This window comes from Hyperolius riggenbachi, chromosome 12, assembly GCF_040937935.1.
Source record: "Hyperolius riggenbachi isolate aHypRig1 chromosome 12, aHypRig1.pri, whole genome shotgun sequence".
NCBI lineage: Eukaryota > Metazoa > Chordata > Amphibia > Anura > Hyperoliidae > Hyperolius > Hyperolius riggenbachi.
Window position 1 is genome coordinate 103,443,357 of NC_090657.1, and position 20,695 is coordinate 103,464,051.

The window sequence follows — 20,695 nt, forward strand, 5'->3', positions numbered from 1 at the left end:
TTCACAATCTGTTTGCAGTAAAGGCAGCCATACGATCCCTATCTGATCAGATTCGATCAGATAGGGATCTGTCAGCTGGTCGATCTAATGGCACATCGACCAGTGTATGGCCACCTTAAGCCTGCCCCCTTCCCCTTGTGGCTCTGCTGCTCATGAATCATTATCTGCCTGTGCCTGAGTCATTATAGCAAAGCCAGACTGAATGCTCAGTCTGGGATTTTATCCGGGCTCATGGGCTGATAAGAAGCAATCTGAATGAACAGTAAATAATGAAACAGAGAGCAGGCCAGGGTAGGTGTTTTCTCTAATGCCAACTTCCCACTAATATGGTAAAAAACATGAGGATGCTTTGTCTCTGCTTCACTTTAAATGTAAATTATATGTAATATACATATTTTAGTGAGTGATTTTGTGGTCATTGTTTCTTCTTTCTGTAGGATGAAGCTAAGAAGACTGAATATTCCAGCACTGTTCTACCAACTGTCATGCAGTCATTTATAAAGGGAACAAAATTAGACCCCAAGTCTAAACAAGCCAAAGATTTGAACCGTGCTGTGGCATACTTCATTGCCAAGGACATGATGCCCTTAAGATTAGTGGAAAAACCTGGCTTTCTACACCTGATGAAAAAGGCCATCCCACTGTACAAGGTGCCATCAAGAACATACTTTTCCAGTAATGAAATACCTCGCATGTACAAAGAAGTGAGATCCAGTGTTGAACAACAGCTGAAGGAAGCTATGTGGTATGCAGTCACCACAGACCTGTGGACCAGTAGCAGTGGAGGAGGGGAACCATTCATTAGTTTTACAGTCCACTACCTCTCTTCAGATTGGAAACTGATATGTCATTGCTTGGAGACTCTCTTTTTTCCAGAAGACCACACTGTAGAACACATCTCTGAAATGTTTGACAACATTCTCCAGGATTGGAATCTTCCAAAGGAAAGCCTGTGTGGAATTACTACAGACAACGCGTCAAATATGAAGAAGGCCTTTTTAGAGTTCCCTTGGGTTTGGCTCACATGTTTTGGACACAATTTAAATTTGGCCATTAACAAAGTCTTGAAAATGCAAAGGGTAGAATCAGCTGTCAGAGCCTGCCGACATTTAGTACAGGGTTTTTCTAGGAGTTGGAAAAAGAAAAGAGATTTAAAAAAGAAACAGGCAGACCTGGAACTTCATGAGCATGCCCTAATCCATGATGTGGTAACAAGGTGGGGATCTACATTTGAGATGATCTCCAGGTTCCTGGAACAGCAACAGGCTGTCTGCGCAGTGCTGGCCATTGACCGAGGTACATGGCACCTCATGCCAAAAGACAGCGACATTGCCACTCTTGAGAATGTCAACAAGATTCTTCAACCACTTCATGAGCTCACTGATGCCCTTGCCTCTGAGAAACGGGTCACACTGTCCTCACTCACACCAATACTTGAGCACATTGGCAATGAAATCCTTAAGGAGCAAACTGAAGACAGCATACTTACCTCACAGATGAAGACTATAATGAGGAAAGACTTGCTAGAAGGGAGATACACAGAGTCAATGCAACGTGTGTAGCACATCTCCTGCTTACTAGATCCCCGATTTAAGAGAAGCTTTTGTAAAAACCTGGATGACACAGTTGAGGCATGTATTGAAGAAGCTGAGAATCTTGCACCAATGTCACACTCACTAGAAGAACCCACTCCAGTAAATGAAGGAGCAGAGGGAACAGAAAGCCGTAGCACTACCAGTACCACCACCACCACTAAGAAAGAGAAGGGTCTATCTAGGTTGCTACAGCGAATCACATCCCGGCAGAACAAGGCAACATTAGGAAATGAAAACATTCATGAAAAAGTGCTGTCCGAAGTGTCCATGTACATATCTCTTCCTACTATCAGCAGTGACGCTGACCCTCTTTCTTGGTGGAAAATGCATAGGCAAGAAATGCCTCTTCTGGCAAATGTGGCAAGAAAGTATCTCTGCATACCTGCAACAAGCGTGCCTTCAGAGAGAATCTTTAGTACCAGCGGACATATCCTGTCTCCTCAGCGGTCAAGGATGAGCCCTGAAACTCTCAACATGCTTACATTTCTTCACCATAACCTGGTCTAAACAAATGCATGTTAATCTCTCATGATGTAAATTGTGAATGTGAATTTCATGTCAGATAGATGGGTCGAATTGGATAATTTCCGACAGATCTGATCTGATTTCCGATCGTTTTTCTGATTGATTTGCATTGATCATCTAAGTGGTCAGAAAATCAATCAGGAAAACAATCGGAGATCCGATCGGATCTGTCTGAAATTATCTAGTATAGGTCGACCCATCTGTCTGATGGGAAATTGCAGTGCACATTTTAGTGTGTATATACTACTCATTGAATACCAGTCAGTCTGGTACCCAGCCCAGGGCCAGCCAGGCATAAAGTGTCAATTAGCCCTGTAACTGTTGTTGGCAATTTTGGATTGACCTTTAGTTAATCTCATGATCTGATCGAAGGGTCACTCTCCATGGGAAGATTTACCCTCAGCTCTGCTCTTGCTCTGTTGGCAATTGGATTGACCTTTAATTATTGTATTTTTGGTGTTTTCCATGCAATTTCATGTCAGATAGATGGGTCGAATTGGATAATTTCCGACAGGTCTGATCTGATTTCCGATCGTTTTTCTGTTTGATTTGCATTAATCATCTAAGTGATCAGAAAATCGCTCAGGAATACGATCGGAGATCTGATTGGATCTGTCGGAAAGTATCTAGTTATAGGTCGACCCATCTGTCTGATGGGAAATTGCATGGTGCACAAGACTTCAGGTTCTGGCTGTAATATAATATAATGCATGGCATGCAATTTATTACACTTTAATAACAGTTAAGAACCAATTAAAGTGGAACTGAACTCAGACGAACGTTCTCCTCTGTGCTCCAAAAGATATGCAACAGCATGATAACCTTTAAAAAAACATTTCCTTGTTATACCTGAACCTGATACAATTCCTAAAATAAATCTGCACAGTTTCTACTTCCTGATTCATGGAAGCAGACAGACATAACCTCCTGTACTTTCTCATTTTCAAATGGCCTTATTATCTGCCCTAGTGCCCTCTCTTTGCCATAGGCAGTCATGTGACACACAGGGGAGAGATCAGATTACAACTTGTGATTATTAGTTTAATCATTAGACACAAATGAGGGGGAATTAAACAGGCTAAACTCTCTAAATACATACAGGGTGCATTTATCTATGTGTTTTTTCAGTCCTATGCAAGAGTTCAGGTCCACTTTAAGAATGAAAGCCAGCAAAATAGCAAATTGCTCTGTTGTGAATTTTGGATTAACCTTTACTTTTTGTATTGTTGGTTTGAAGCATGACAGGAGGTCAGACACTAACCCTTAAGGGTTTAATAAAGAAGAGTTTGTTTAAATTTGACTGTCTCATTTTTATAAGGGTATTTGTAATGAGAATAATTGTACAATACCGTATACCGTGATACCGTCATACCGCGGTATTTTTTTGACGGTTATCATACCGTCAATTTTCATACCGTTGCAACCCTAGTCACAGCACTGCGAGATCACTGGTACAATGTGCTACAGCACTGCCAGATCACTGGTACAATGTGCAACAGCACACCAAAATCACTGGTACAACGTGTCACAGCACTGCGAGATCACTGGTACAATGTGCTACAGCACTGCCAGATCACTGGTACTATGTGCCACAGCACTGCCAGATCACTGGTACAATGTGCCACAGCACTGTGAGATCACTGGTACAATTTGCCACAGCACTGCCAGATCACTGGTACAATGTGCAACAGTGCACAGAAATCACTGCTACAATGGGCTTCAGCACTGCGGGACCACTGCTACAATGTGCTACTGCACTGCATGATCCCCAGTACAATGTGTTACAGCACTGCCAACTCAATTGTACAATGTGTTACAGCACTGCGAGATCACTGGTTCAGTGTGCCACAGCACTGCAAAATCACTGGTACAGGACACCACAGCACTGTGAGATCACTGGTACAATGTGCTACAGCACTGCCAGACCACTGGTACAATGTGCTATAGCACTGCAAAATCACTGGTTCAATGCGCCACAGTACAGTGAGACCGTGGGTTACATTACATTAGTTAAAAAATGTGTATTATATAATACCATATACTATTATCACAATGCAGTTAATTTTGTAAAATAATACCAATATTATGTTTTAATTTCAGTCTGCTGCTACTGACTTTTTTTTTTACTTGCTGCAAGCCATGGAAACATGCACACATTTTTTTCACAGCCGCTGATGAGAAGAAGAATTATCCTGCATGATGTCAGTTCTTCTCTGTGCGCAAAAATGCATGCAAGTGGGAACTATCCCATTGATTCCCATGAGTTCTCAGTTTAAGGCTGCTTCCACACAGGGACGTTACAGGCGCACGTTAGTGCAGCCTGTAACGCTCCCCCAACGCACAGCAATGTAACACAAGTGGGCTGCTCACACTGCCCACGTTGCGTTACATATAACGCTGCACGTTGTAGTGAGAGTGCAGCATGCTGTGCGTTCTAGCGGCTTTAGCCACGTTAGACTGTTTGCACATGCTCAGTGGGGGGCGGAGAGGAGGCGGGGAGATGCCGCTACAGTAGCCGCGCACATGGCTACTTAATATGCACTGCACTGGCGGCCGCTGATTGGCCGGCGGGGCCACGTGATGCGGAGTGTCTCGCTCCGCATCACGTGGTCCCGCCGGCCAATCAGCGCCACTCTGGGAGACCTTATGCGGATAGAGCCGCCTAACGCGGCTCACTCTACCGTCCTCTCCCGCACCACCATGCGTTGCGTTAGGGGCACGTTATGTGACCATAACGTCCCCTAAAACGCAACGTCTTGGTGTGTAAGTAGCCTAAGGGTAGGAACACACTAGGCAGAATCGCATATGCGTTTTCTATAGCACATAGTGGAAAATGCATATGCGATTCTGCCTAGTGTGTTCCTACCCTAAATCAGGTTTTCTGTGCAGAAAGTGCCCACTAAAATAGACAAGTGTGTCCCCTGCCTTAAAGGTACATGGTCAGGGTCCCAGTCATCAGCCACCAAAGCCTTGTACACACAAGGCAAGGTACCCGGTGGTGATCGGAACCTGATCTCATTGCAGGGCCGTGGCTATACAGATGCATTGCTAGCCTGCAGGTTAGCAACGTGTACTGTTGCTAGGCATGGGAGCAGAGGTCCGACTGAATGACACAAGTGACGTCACACAGTGGGAGGTGTGAGTGGGCAGAACAATGTTCTCTGCTAGCTATCGGCAGAATTAGCTAATCGCTGGCCAAGGTGTAGTGGGGTCGTTATTGGCCACCTCGGATAAGTTTCATCTCAGTCTTTAATATCATTACTATAGGCAAGCTTAAAATTCTACTTTCAAGTCCAGTAGCTGGTTAATTGTATTGGTTAATTAACTGGTCAGTTGAAAATCTGAATTTTAACCTCATTTCTAGTTCTTACTATAGACTACAATCCTTCTCAGAGAGATTCAGTCAGAATGAGAATAATGCAAACCAGGCAGGATTGTTTAGCTACCAATGCTTCTTTGTAAATCCATGCCTCGAGATGGGCAGGGAGTTGTGTAACTAAAATCATGTTTTGTTTCACTTTTAAACTGTCCTGAAAATCAACTACTATGAAAATCAACTACAGAAAAAAAAGAAAAGAAAAAACTAAAAAAAAAATCTAGATTATACATACAGTAATTACTCCATGTAATGATCTCAAGGAAACCTCATCCCCAAGAGATGCGTAGCAAAAATCCTTACACAAGATATAAATAGTGCGACAACAGGATCAGACTGCTATATAGCTAAAGTCACTTCTACAGGGGTTTGACAACATATGGCCATATACTACTGTATTTAAATGGATCAAGTGATAATAGACAGATTTGACTTTGACTTAATAGGTCTCAAATATTCAACAGAACTCAAGGTGAATAACTTTTAAACAGTTTACTGTGTGTGACTGAAAATGCAGCATTTTCTGACGTTGGGAAGTGTTGATTACATTTTGACTGTCTCCACAATGTCACGGTGCAGTGTATGCGATCTGCCCAAATCCTAACCAATACACTTCCTACACCGTGCAATTGTTGATAAAATATGCTGATCTGAAAAATCAGATATGGAAAACCAGATGGAATGTTAAATCTGCACAACCCTGGGTCTCCAAAGAAAGCCCAAATATCATCCATTCCATACAGAAGTGTATGGCTTCCGAGGGTATGTACAGGATCTTTGCATATCCATATTCTGATTTTTATGGTTGCATGAAGAGGTGTCCTAATGTGAGAAGTACAGAAGGTGTGATTTCTAATGCTTGCCTGCCTGTAGTGCTAACCCTCTGCTTCTTAAAGGACAACTGAAGAGAAAAGAATATGGAGGCTGGCATATTGATTTCCTTTTAAACAATACCAGTTGCCTAGCAGCCCTGCTGATTTATTTGGCTGCAGTAGTGTGTGAGTAACACCAGAAACAAGCATAATCTTGTCAGATCTGACAATGTCAGAAACACCTGATCTGCTGCATGCTTGTTCAGGGGTTATGGCTAAAAGTATTAGAGGCAGAGGAGCAGCAGGGCTGCCCAGCAACTGGTATTGCTTAAAAGGAAATAAATATGGCAGCCTCCATAATCCCTCTTGCTTCAATTGTCCTTTAATGCCGGGTACACACCATGCAATTTCCCATCAGATTGACAGTCAAATCAAAAATTTCTGGCAGGTCCAATCTGATTTCCGATCATTTTTCTGATTGATTTTCTGATCACTTCTGTACAAAACCGAGAGGAAAAGTGATCGTAAATCAGATTGTACCTGTCAGAAATTATCGACCATCAATTTGACGGAAAAAATTAATGGTGTGTACCAGGAATGAGGTACATCCCTCCTTTTGTGTCACCAGCCCCTCCCTCTAGATTGTAAGCCTTTGGCAGGGCCCTCTTCCCTTGTGTATCATACTTGACTGTGTGCACTTTACCCAGAATTTGGAACTGGTAATTTTTTACCACTACCATTCCAGTTTATGATCTGGCATTGTACTATTATCTGCATTGTGTTGTGTACCTTATTGCTATTACCTGTATTGTTGTATCTATGGTCTGTTACCTGTATTGTTCTGTCAACCCTGTTATCATTGTCTGTAATCCTATTTATTGTACAGCGCTGTGTAATATGTTGGCGCTATATAAATCTAATAAATAATAATAATAATAATACACATCCAATTTTTATTGGCCGAATACTGACCATATATGGACAAATTGTGTAGGCAAGCTCTCATACTACATGGAAGTAGTAAATTTGGCCACTTATTGGCTAACCAAAATGTGTGTACCAGGCTTAAGAGCGTGTACACACATCCAGTTTTGATTGGCCAATGATTGACCAATTTTACCACCTCCATGTAGTATGAGGGCCAACAGATTTTGAATACTATGAGCAGATTGTGTAGGTAAGCTCTCATACTACATGGAGGTGGTAACATTGGCTAGTTTTACACCTTAATGCTGGGTACACACGATGCGGTTTTCCGCTCGATTTTCCATCCGATCGTTTTTTTTCCGTTCAATTCTGCGCTCGATTGTCTTATCTTCCAGTCATTTTCTTATCTATTTGCATTCACTTCTTTGAGAAATCGACCCAAAAAACGATCTAATGGAATATCGGACATGTCGTAAATTATCTCTCGAACTCATCTATCAAGCGGAAAAACGTATGGTGTGTACCCAGCATAAAGCCTGGTACACACCTTCAATTTTGATTGGCCAAACACTGACCAATTTTACCACCTTCATGTAGTTTGAGTTTTTACCTACACAGCCTGCTCATAGTATTCAATATCTGTTGGCCCTCCTGCTACATGGAGGTAATACAATTGGCCAATCAAAATGGAAGGTGTGTGCCAGGCTTTACACTTTCAGAATCATTGACTCAGCATTAATAAGTAGTAGAGATGTTACCTTAAATTTCAACTTTACCAGGAGCTGAACTGGAACTTTGCATGCAGCTAATCAGATATGGGATTGGTTACCTGGCAACTTCACTAATGAAGCACTCTCTCCAGTGTCTGGTTCAGCTTCTTCTAATTCCACTTCCTGTAAACTGAAACCCAACAGGAAAGTCGAACTGAAAGCTCATCTCTAAATAAGCAGATCTGTGCTGCATCCACTCTGACTCCGCAGGCTGCATGCATGTTACAGATGTACGAGCTCTTTGAATTGACATAAAACTGGGGTGTCCATTCACTTCCTTAAAAAATGATTGATTCCTGTAGAGATTGCTTCATGTATAGCCTGTACACCTCATTCTGGCTCTTTATGTCCCCTGGGCTTACCTGTAGAAAGCATTAGGTGGGCTCTGGTAGTGATCCGCTGGTGCTGCTGGCCAATAGTGTTCAGGCTGGCTATGCCACAGAAGCATGGTGTCTTGCTGTAGGTTGGATGGAGTCTAGATGTAAAATACAGAGTGAGCCAAAAATGTAGGGTTTGAAAAGAGCAAGCTAGTCACAGCACAATACTTCTTATACAGCAGTAAGGTGACATGAGAAGCTGTGCCATTGGCAGAAACTCACCTGTTCTGTCCTGTCATTGGCTGACAGGAAGGAGCCTTCTCTACCATCAAAGAGAGAGAGAGCGTGAAGTGTACATATACACAGACAGAGACATCACACAGTGGCAGCTGTTTATATACACACAAAAGCACACAGACAACACTCACTATCTCAGTATATACTGTATATACAGACAGTAAAGGCACACTTCACATTTATTGATAGGGTGATAGGTCTCTTATCAGCAAAGGGGGTGATACAAGATAGATGCCTCACAGGCAATACAAACAAGACACAGGGTAGTGGTTACACTACAACTCTGTCATTAAACTACAGAGAGGGTTAAAGTTATATAAAAAAAATAGTCTTAACTGTTGGAAGCTGAATAAGGACACCCTTATTAAAACTATAGAGAGGGTCAGAATTATAAAAGTATATATATGTACAGTATTATTGTAACTGAAGAGGAGAAATGTTACATGGTTTATAAGTAGGCTTTATTTCCCTGTAAATTGCTTTACACGGGCAGTAAAGCATGAACATTCCTGTTGTAATGTAATAGAATGTGTCTCAGCATAATAAAGCTGTTTGCGGTTTGCAAAAGTGTTTGATGAGGTATGGTGGATTGCTTCACTGGATTGAGCACGTGATCTTTCACATATGGGTGGTCACCACAAATGCCTGATTTCCCTGGCAGCAGAATCAGCAGCGGGGCGCTACCAAGAGACAGTTCCTGGTAGTTCTGGTAAAAGGACCACTATCGTGAAAAATTGTACAACACATACAGATAAGCAGTCTGTTTCCTCTGGTGTAAAATAAGGCATGAATTACTTTTCTCCTATGTCGCTGCCACTTACAGTAAGTAGTAGAAAATTGACAGAACTGATATTGGACTAGACCATCTCTTCTTGGGGGATTTTCAGTATTTTGTTTATACTTTACAAAAGCATTCCCTAGAGAGGATCTATACAAAGATGACCCCCCTTCCTTAGTGCTTTTGAAAAAAAAGAAAACCATAATAATCCCCCATGAGGAGATGAGCTAGTTCAAAACATGTCAGATTTGTCAGGTTTTTATTACGTACTGTAAGTAACAGCAACATAGGAGAAAAGTAATTTATAGCTCATTTAATCTCCCTTATTTAACCACTTCACATCCAGATCAGAGCAGTTTTGACATTTTAGCTGTGTCCCTATTTAATCAGCAATAACTTTATCCCTACTTATGACACCAAGATGAAATATATTGTTGTTGTTTTTTTTTTTTCCAAGACTAACTAGGCTTTCATCCTATGGCATTTTTCCCTTCAACAAATTTGCTTTCTATTTATTTTAATGGGAAAAGAGGAAAAAAAATGAAAAATTACATTACTTTTCAGTTTTAACAATTCCAGTTTAAAAATTAAAAAAGCACCACTGGAAATAAAAAAACACAAATTTTGTTTGGTTATTTCTACCGTTTATCACAAAACTTAAATTATGTTCCTGTCACAATTTATGGTGAGGAATTTTGATTCTGAAATAATGCTACATTGTGTATTTTTCACTATGAACTGAGAAAATAAAAGTATTTTTAATGGTAAAAATCAATTTTATTTGCTCAGGGAACATATATTCGCTTTCACCAATTAGTGCTGCAGCAGATAGTGCCAGAGGTTTTGCACAGGAGCAAGCCTAATCCTGCACAGCTGTGCTTCAGCTACACGACTCAGATCTACGTCCTCGTGGCTTAGATGAAGTCACAGAGGATATAGATATACTTTAGTGGTGTTAAAGGACCACTATCTCCAAAAATAGTGAAATTTAAAATACATGTGTATGTATATGTACAGTGGGATGCGAAAGTTTGGGCAACCTTGTTAATCATCATGATTTTCCTGTATAAATCTTTGGTTGTTACGATAAAAAATGTCAGTTAAATATATCATATAGGAGACACACACATCGAAATTTGATAAGTGAAATGAAGTTTATTGGATTGACAGAAAGTGCGCAATAATTGTTTAAACAAAATTAGGCAGGTGCATAAATTTGGGCACCACAAAAAAAGAAATGAAATTAATATTTAGTAGATCCTCCTTTTGCAGAAATTACAGCCTCTAAACGCTTCCTGTAGGTTCCAATGAGAGTCTGGATTTTGGTTAAAGGTATTTCGGAACATTCCTCTTAAAGCTAATATAACCCCGTTTAAAAAAACAAAAAAGTCAGATACTCACCTAAGGAGAGGGAAGGCTTGGTCCTAATGAGCCATCCCTCTCCTCTCCCGGTGCTGCGCTGGCTCCTCCGTTCTCATCCCACGCCGAGGAGACTTTGGAAGTCTTCGGGAGCAGAGTCCTCCTGAAGACAGGCGGCGCACACGCAAGTGCATCATAGAGGGCGCGCGCGTGCACAGTGTAGAGCGGCCCGTCTTCGGGAGCACTCGGGCTCCTGAAGCATTTCCGAAGCCTCCTTTCGGCCGGGAGACAGAGGTATCTGACCAAAAGGGTTGAATACCGCTACGGGGGAGCCAGAACAGCAGCGGGCACCAGGAGAGGAGAGCGAATGCTCTATGGGACCCAGAGCCTCCCTCTCCTTAGGTGAGTATCTGACTTTTTTTTAAACCGGTTCCCATTAGCTTTAACAAAAGATCTCTAGTTCATTCAGGTTTGATGGCTTCCGAGCATGGACAGCTCTCTTTAACTTATACCACAGATTTTCAATTATATTCAGGTCTGGGGACTCAGATGGCCATTCCAGAACGTTGTACTTACTCCTCTGCATGAATGCCATAGTGGATTTTTAGCAGTGTTTAGGGTCGTTGTCTTGTTGAAAGATCCAGCCCCGGCACAGCTTCAGCTTTGTCACCGATTCCTCGACATTGGTCTCCAGAATCTGCTGATACTGAGTGGAATCCATGCATCCCTCAACTTTGACAAGATTCCCAGTCCCTGCACTGGCCACACAGCCCCACAGCATGATGGAACCACCACCATATTTTAATGTAGGTAGCAGGTGTTTTTCTTGGAATGCTGTGTTTTTCCTCCATGCATAACGCCCCTTGTTATGCACAAATAACACAGCACCTTATTCCAAAATGAAGCTGGCTAGTCCAAATGTGCTTTAACATACCTCAAAAGTGGCTCCGTTTGTGCTGTGGGGAAAAGGCTTCCTCTGCATCACTCTCTCATACAGCATCTCCTTGTGTAAAGTGCGCCGAATGGTTGAACGATGCACAGTGACTCCCATCTGCAGCAAGATGATGTTGTAGGTCTTTGGTGCTGGTCTGTGGGTTGACTGACTATTCTCACCATTCGTTGCTCCTGTCAATCCAAAATTTTGGAACTATGAAAACAGAGAGCTGAAATCTCGGAGACAGCTTTCTGTATCCTTCCCCTAAACCATGATGGTGAACAATCTTTGACTTCAGGTCATTTAAGAATTGTCTTGAGACCCCCATGTTGCTACTCTTCAGAGAAAATTAACAGAGGAGGAAAACTTACAATTGACCCCCTTAAATACTCTTTCTCATAATTTATGCAATATACACCTAGCGCTGGGTGATCTTCCCAACAAGCTGCGTGATATATAAAGGGATCCCTTTAACCCTTAATGCAAGCAATATGAAATGTATAAAATATAAATACACCACGCGCTATAGTACGTACTGATTTATTCAAAAGATAGTTTAAAATCTTAAAAACATATAAAAACTTAATTCCAACACACATCCAATCTCACCATACACTCCTAACATAGAAGGGCCTGTCACAAGCCCCCTAGTGGCCGGACCGCACAATGCCTTCCAATTGGTTTCAGCACACAATGCAATCTTTGGTCGCAATCGGTGCGCAGAAACCGCTGGGATTTTGGCAGCAGATCGACTAGAAGGGAGCTTGTGAGTTACGGTAATACAAACTACACACTATTTCAGGGTATAACTGCCACCACTCTTACAGAAGGGTAGGAGTCCTAACTATACTGAGACTAATGCCTGCAAATAAAACAGTTAAACACACTCTATTTTATCTACCTATCAACAATAGTAGCGACTCTTCAGAAGCTAGGGTTCAGTTTGTGCGGCTGAATAGCAGGGGTAGCTGAATAAATAAAATGACTTTTTAGTCGTTTATTATTAATGCAATATAAATAATTAATATATACAGAAAATCATAAAAATCAACAATTATTGAGACAATCGTAGCGCAGTATGAAAATAAAAATAAGGGAAGAAATAAACAGATACTTAAGCCAGGTGAAAATATGTCCTTTCTGGGAAAACACGTGCAGTTCTTTGTTTCAGTTCAGGAGCCAAAGTTCAGACAAGATGGCCGCTGCTCTTCCTCAAAGCAGCAGCATGCTCCCATGAAGATGGAATTCAGAGGAATACCCCTCCCTGTATGCACCCTGGTTTTATGGAAGCTAGTTTTGGGGGTGGAGCAAAGTCAGCCCCCTCCGGTTCACAAACCAATCACAGTTCATTCCCCCGTAGATAGATTTAGGTTTAAATTTATAAAACGCTGTAATTCAAAACCAGGAAATGCCATATTTGTGCGGATGACAGATTCATATTCCTCAGAATATGACAATTCCTATGACATCAGACTTGGCTTCCATATTATGTTTAGTTCCTGAGATGTTTAATACTTTGTCGTGGCTTATCCCTGGCCCCCCAAGACTGGTATCAAAATGTCCATCAAAACACCATGAATCAAATTATATAACCGTCCTGGGAACGGTATTCCTTTAACAGGCTGAAAATCATATACAGTATTCATTTTCTCTCTGCTCCCAATGGAGTCGAGCCGTCTGGTCTCCTGCCAAGTTTATCCTGTCTTCTTCAAAAGGCAGCGACACCTGCCATTTGGGGCTTACAGCTAGAAAGCTTTCACACCTTGGTGTCACTGGCCCAAGAAGGGACTTCTTTTGATTTAAGTTAATTTAAACAAACATGCCTTCACTGGTCAACAAACGTACTTCATGAAAAGAGTTCCTCTAGCAGCTATGAAACCAGGCTCACAGTCTGCTACCCCTAGACATAAAATCTTGATCTGGCAATGCAACGACAATCGGTACAGGAAACAGATTGCGTTTTCTGGTCTCACGGCTCTTCCATGACAGGGCCCTCCTACCCTCTAGCACTATTCCTATATTATTATTATTTAGTATTTATATAGCGCCGACATATTACGCAGCGCTGTACAGTGTATATATATATCTTGTCACTAACTGTCCCTCAAAGGAGCTCACAATCTAATCCCTACCATTGCCATATGTCTATATTATGAAGTGTAAGTACTGTAGTCTAGTGCCAATTTTAGAGGGAGCCAATTAACTTATCTGTATGTTTTTGGAATGTGGGAGGAAACCAGAGTGCCCGAAAGAAACCCACGCAGACACGGAGAGAACATACAAACTCTTTGCAGATAGTGCCCTGGCTGGGATTGGAACCAGGGACCCAGCGCTGCAAGGCGAAAGAGCTAACCACTACGCCACCGTGCTGCCCCAGATGTAAACACCTTCTTTAATCTATATATGCTCAGTTCCATAAACTGCTGTCAAATCCACAGCGGTGGAGAAAGTTCTATTTCTAGAGTTGTCTCTTGTAATTCCCTTTATTGTTATCAGCATCAGGCAGTGTTCTCTTAAACACAATAATGTAGTCGGGCTGTATCATATAGTTACACTCATGATTCCGGTGTATCAAATGTCACTATTATAGAGTTTTTCCAGATAATGGCCTCAATTCACTAAGATCATGCTGGAGATAATAAGGCAAGAGAAAACGTACCTCCACACAGTAAGAGAGTTATCTCATCTCTTCATTCCTAACGTTACCTCTTCTGTAGTTAATTTACCTCCTCTGTAGTTAATTTACCTCCTCTGTAGTTAAGTTACCTCCTCTGTAGTTATTTTCACACGCAGTTAATGAACAGCCTGTCTTTAACTCTGGAGTTATTTTAAGGATTAAAGAGTTAACTTAAAGACAGAAGAGTTAACTTTAGGTTTACCTGAGGTAAAATGTTTCCTGAATACTACATGCCTTATCACCATGGTAACAACTCTAGAAGAGTTATTAAAGACAGGAGATAAGCTTAGTGAATTGAGGCCATTCTCTGCCTCTCTCTCTTCTCCACTTCCCTTCGGCTGTTTTTTTTTTCAGTTGTAAGCCTGGGATGGAGTATTATACCCAAGAAAATCCGTGCACTGCTCCTCAAAGCTTGTGTGTCTGTGCGGCATACGTCACTTCCTGACTGCAAATCCCAGAAGTCTGCTCGCCGCACTTACGCCAAGCCGATCTTGGCAGCGCTCACTTCAGGTGAAGTCACCACTCCAGGCAGCTGGAACTTCATGCACGGGCGGCTGTTGCGCGCTCCCACAGCCTGCCCTCCGCTCCGGACCTTTGCGGATTGTTATAAATAAAGTTCAACCTCTACGCACTTCAGCCAATTAGCGTTGGCCTTCTTCAGGAGGATTTTTAGAGTATGAGGCAGTCGGCCATCTTACTTCTATATATGACCATCCCACATTATCACCGCCCATATGCAAATAGTGGTAAATGTCAAGCCTGTAACCTTTAAAGCGATATCCATTGATGTTCTATACATATTATGAATTACACACTATACATTTTCTCAGATGTCATCAACATATATTCAAAACCTCCAATGCCAGAATTTTTCACAACATTCCATCAACTACTTGAAAGAAGGCAAATAGCTCGATTTCACTATTCAATCCTTTTGGGACAAGTGTATCTAATTGAAAAATCCATTTGGACTCATTACGTGTCATTCTCCGTATATAGTCCCCTCCCCTTCTACTGTGTTTAATGACTTCCAGACCAAAAAACGTAGTATCTCTCAGACTGCCCCATGTTTTTCTTTATAATGCTTAGATAATGGGTGGCCCTCATTTTTCTTCTCTATATTATTAACACGTTCCCCAATTCTCTTCTGTAATTCTCTTTTCGTCCTACCCACATATCTTTTCTGGCAGGGGCACAATTCTCATAATTGGATTCACCTGTGTATGTAGGTCAGGGGTCACTGAGCTTGCCAAGCCAATTTGAGTTCCAATAATTAGTTCTAAAGGTTTTGGAATCAATAAAATGACAACAGTGCCCACATTTATGCACCTGCCTAATTTTATTTAAACAATTATTGCGCACTTGTATTGCCAATAATTGCCAGTAAATCCAATAAACTTAATTTCACTTCTCAAATATCACTGTGTGTGTCCCCTATATGATATATATATAACTGACATTTTTTATCGTAACAACCAATGATTTATACAGGAAAATCATGACTTAACAAGGTTGCCCAAACTTTCGCATTCCCACTGTATAAAATATACATTTGTTCCAGAATAAAATGCACTATACATTTATTTTTTCCTATGTTGCTGTCACTTTCAGTAGGTGGTAAAAATGATACAAATCTGACATGTCTTGGACTAGTTCATCTTCTTCTTGGGGGAATTTTTATCTTAAAAAAAGTATTTACTGAATGTATGAATCTTTTCCAGAGACTGCTTTTGTAAATATTAATGGAAATACTGAGAACCTCCCATGAGAAGATGGACTAGTCCAAAACCTGTCAGATCCCTCTTTTTTCTTTTTTTCTTCTATCTGCTTCTGCTATAAGTGACAGCGACAGAGGGGGAAAAAATTGCTGTCATAGGCTGGCTAGGGGAGGGAGGGAGGGGGAGATAGTAGTAATAATAAAAAAAAATGTATTGTTTAAAAAAATAAATATTTGTAAACAAAAATAAAAATAAATAAACATTGGGGGAGCAATCACAGCCCACCAACAGAAAGCTCTGTTAGTGGGCAGAAAAGGGGGGGGGGGTGTCACTTGTGTGCTGAGTTATATGGCCCTGCAACTAGGCCTTGAAGCTGCAGTGGCCCATTATGTAAAAAATGGCCTGGTCAGTAAGGGGGTTTAAGCCAAGGGTCCTCAAGCGGTTAACTTGCCACAAGTAGATGAAAAAGATGAAAGTTCAAAACCACTCAAAACCCCCTTCAGACCATACTTCAGTCTCATTCATCTTTCTTTTCGATCTTCCTCTGCTGTCCCTCTCTGTCTTCACTGGCTGCCAATTAACCAGAGGATCCAGTTCAAACTCCTAACCCTAACCTACAAAGCTCTCCACAATCTCTCTCCCCGGTACATATCCTAACTAATTTCCAGATACAAACCCAATCGCAATCTCAGATCTGCACATGATCTTCTGTTGTCCTCCTCTAGAATTACCTCCTCACATTCACGTTAACAAGATTTTGCACGCGCTTCACCCCTCCTCTGGAATGCCCTCCCACAACACATCCGTCACTCGCCAACCCTTGTTACTTTTAAACGCTCTCTAATTTGCTGTGTAAACTATCTATACTTTAGATTACGAAAAGTTACTTTTTATAGCTAGTTTTTCATCTCAGATCCACTTTAATTGTCCTCTGTCATGTGGAGTTTTCAATAAAGAATACCAGGTTTTTCACTAACTTCATCTGGTTTGCGGATCCTTCTTCGCTTGTAGATGAAAAAGATGAAATAATGCACAAGCCCCATGTGTGTTATTCATTGTCCTAGTATGATTAGTTGCCTATTTTGTACATGCATGATGCTTATTCCCTCCAATTTAAATAAATCTCTCTCAGCAGATGCATTATATGTAAGTTTAATAAACCTTTCATCTTAAACCGCAGACTATAATCATGTTTATTACACCCATTGATAGTGAGATACTGGGGTCCATATGCAATTCACTTTTCTCCTGAGTTTTCTCCTAGGTGATATTTTCAAACTTGTCAATAAAACGCCTTTTAAACCACCAGCAAGCAAGAAAATGCTCAGAATAATTTTGATAGTATTTTTTTCACCTACTTTTAAGTACTTTTTCAATTGCTTAAAGAGAACCCGAGGTGGGTTTGAAGAATATTATCTGCATACAGAGGCTGGATCTGCCTATACAGCCCAGCCTCTGTTTCTATCCCAAACCCCCCCTAAGGTCCCCCTGCACTCTGCAATCCCTCATAAATCACAGCCACGCTACTGACAAACAGCTTGTCAGAGCTGGCTGTGTTTATCTCTATAGTGTCAGTCTGCTGCTCTCCCCGCCTCCTGCAGAACTCCAGTCCCCACCTGCATCCCTTCCCTCCCTGCTGATTGGAGGGAAGGGACGGGGGCAGGGACCGGAGCTATGCAGGAGGCGGGGGAGCAGCTGAGACTGACACTACAGATGTAAACACACCCTCACAGCACGGCTGTGATTTATGAGGGATTGCAGAGTGCAGGGGGACCTTAGTGAGGTTTGGGATAGCAACAGAGGCTGTGCTGTATAGGCAGATCCAGCCTCTGTATGCAGATAACATTCTTTAAACACACCTCGGGTTCTCTTTAAAAGTGATTTTGAACAGAATATGAAAATAATCTCCTAGGAGATCACTCAAGAGAAAAAGTTAATTGCATATGGGTATGAGAGGTCTAATTGTGGCCCGATTGGATAGACAGCCAGATATCCATCTAGCGCTGTGCGCTAAAAAAGTCTTTTATTGCTGACTCTTGTCGACATTAATCAGCTAACACTGTGGTGAGCACATTATCTTATGTGTGTAACCGATTAACCACTTACCGGTAATCTGAGCAACTTTCACCTCCCATTCATTTGCCAATAACTTTAACTCATCACAATGAATTCTATATCTTGTTTTTTCCGCCACCAATTAAGCTTTCTTTTGGGTGATACATTTTGCTAAGAATTATTTTATTCTAAATCCATTTTAACAGGAATATTAAGAAAGAAATGGAAAAAAAAATATTATTTCTCAGTTTTTGGCCATTATAGTTTGAAATTAATACATGCTACCATAATTAAAACCCATGCATTTTATTTGCCCATTTGTCCCGCTTATTACACCATTTAAATTATGTCCCTATCACAATGTATGGCGCCGATATTTTATTTGGAAATAAAGGTGCATTTTTTCAATTTGCTCCCATTACTAGTTCAGACCCTTAGGTAACTATTTATGTTTTTTTTTCTTTTTCTTTTTTAATTGTAATTTTTTTTCTTTTTTTGTATTAAAATTGTATGTGGGTAATTTTTGCTGTGGGAGGTAAACCGCTAATTATAAATGTAAAAAAATGTATTTATTTATAAAAAAATGGATGTGTGTGTAGTTTTATTATTTGGCCACAAGATGGCCACAGTGTAAAAAAGTCCTGGAAGCGTGATCGTACGCTTCCAGGAAGAAGATTGAAGACAGGGAACTTTTTGAAACTCAGAAAAACTGCAGCGTCTGATGAGACACTGTCGGCTTTTCTGCGGGGGGCTTCAATCAATAAAAGGGATCTATAATCCCTTTCATTGATCGCTGGGCTAACGGCCGGCGGCGGGAGCGCGCGAGGCCCGCGGGAGTTGGTTAGGCAACAGTTACACACACGGGCCCATATGCAATTCACATTTTCTCCTAGGATATAATTTTTCATCTTCAATTGTAAATAACTTTAGCACTTTGCAATGGACAAAGTACCAAAAACTACTTGAAAAAGTACTATCAAAATTATTTTGAGTATTTGCTTGCTTCCTGGTGATTTATAGGGCATTTTATTTACAAGTTGTGAAAATATCACTTAGGAGAAAACTCAGGAGAAATAGTGAATTGCATATGGGCCTGGGAATGCTTTTGTTTTCCCCATCCTTTTTTCTTTCTCGTTTCTTATACCAGATGCTCTACACATCTTCAGAAATAAGCCATATACCTGTATAATTGCACAAGGGCACAGAGTGAAGCTCCCCCAGGCTAGCTGCACAGGGGTTTTCTTTTCTTCAATTCCTACAGTGGTGAGAAGTGAGACCCTTTGCTTTCCACTCACCTCCCCCTGGCCTTTGTAAGGCATAGCAATGTTGAAAATAAAAATGCATACTTACCTGCCACAAATTATCCTTCTTGGCTCCACCCTTTTTTCTTCTTTCTGTGGTGCCCGCACATTCATGCAGAGAGCAAGGCAGAAGTGCTTCTACAGTTTCACTCCACTCATATCGTTCAGCAACATACCTCCCAACTTTTGGAGCCAGGAAAAATGGACACTAAGACACACCCTTGCCACACCTTTAACCACGCCCCAATTTTGCAAAACCACAGCCCTTCCTTATACATTTTATACATCCTATGCAGAGATTGGCGCATGGAGAGATGGTAGGCAAGCTATTTAAAGAGACACTGAAGTGAAAAAAAAATGATATAATGAATTGGTTGTGTAATACGGATAATTACTAGAATTTTAGTAGCAAAGAAAATATTCTAATATTTTTTTATTTTCAGTTATATAGTGTTTTTTTATAACATTGCATCATTCTCTAATATTTGCAGTTTAGACACTACTCAGCATTCTAAATGAGTTCAAAAGTTCACTAGCCTGCTCTGGAAAATCTTCACTGCAGAGGGAAAAAAAGATACATTGGCCTCGATTCATAAAAAGCAGTGCGATGAAAAAAAATCTTGTCGGGAAAATACTGCACTCGGCATTTTCCCGGTCTGTGTGCTAATTTATAAAGATTTTCCCAGCTACCGTTGAAGGTTGGTAAATTACCGCAGCCCAATGAGCGGTAGAGTAGAGCAGTGTGGCGATATTTGCTCTTTTGCCCTGCACAAATGACTCACACAGACGGCTCTCTGCACAGATGACTCACACAGACTTTCCCTGCCTGCACAGATGACTCACACAGACGCCTCTCTGCACAGATGACTCACACAGACTTTGGCTCCCTGCACTTTGCATTGTTAACACCTCACCAGAGGTGTCGGTAACTTGTTAAGACCTCACCAGAGGTGTCAGTAACTATCGTCAGGCTTACCGCTTGTTGAAGGCTTTATGTATTGACATTTGCTGACAATTTACTGACGTGTTGCAGGTAACTACAGCCAAGTCGGTAATGTATCTCCCTGGTCGGTAATGTCAGCTTTTCATGCGGTAACAGCCTGTATGAATTGACACATTGCTAAGTGCTCGGTAAAGTCGTCTGTTTTCTGCATTACCACATGCGGTAATGCTTTATGAATTGAGGCCATTGTCTTTTAAAGCTTATTATCTCAAGTGTCTGGCAGAGTTCTTGGGACTTTGAAAGTCGTGGAG

At 41.3% G+C, this 20,695-nt stretch overlaps 1 protein-coding gene across 3 annotated transcripts in view; it reads right to left on the reverse strand.

The window, feature by feature from the left end:
* LOC137541821 (upstream-binding protein 1-like) overlaps positions 1 to 8,536 on the reverse strand; it is an 84,404-nt gene extending 75,868 nt beyond the window's left edge. Inside the window, exon 1 of one of the 3 annotated variants that reach the window (XM_068263342.1) lies at positions 8,368 to 8,536. In XM_068263342.1, coding sequence (XP_068119443.1) covers positions 8,368 to 8,453 — 86 coding nt within the window. In that variant the 5' untranslated portion in view covers positions 8,454 to 8,536. Of the gene's footprint in view, positions 1 to 7,993; positions 8,318 to 8,367 lie in introns of those variants that run through there. The other 2 variants (XM_068263344.1, XM_068263343.1) reach the window with 2 other exon arrangements.
* Positions 8,537 to 20,695: the final 12,159 nt, after the last annotated feature.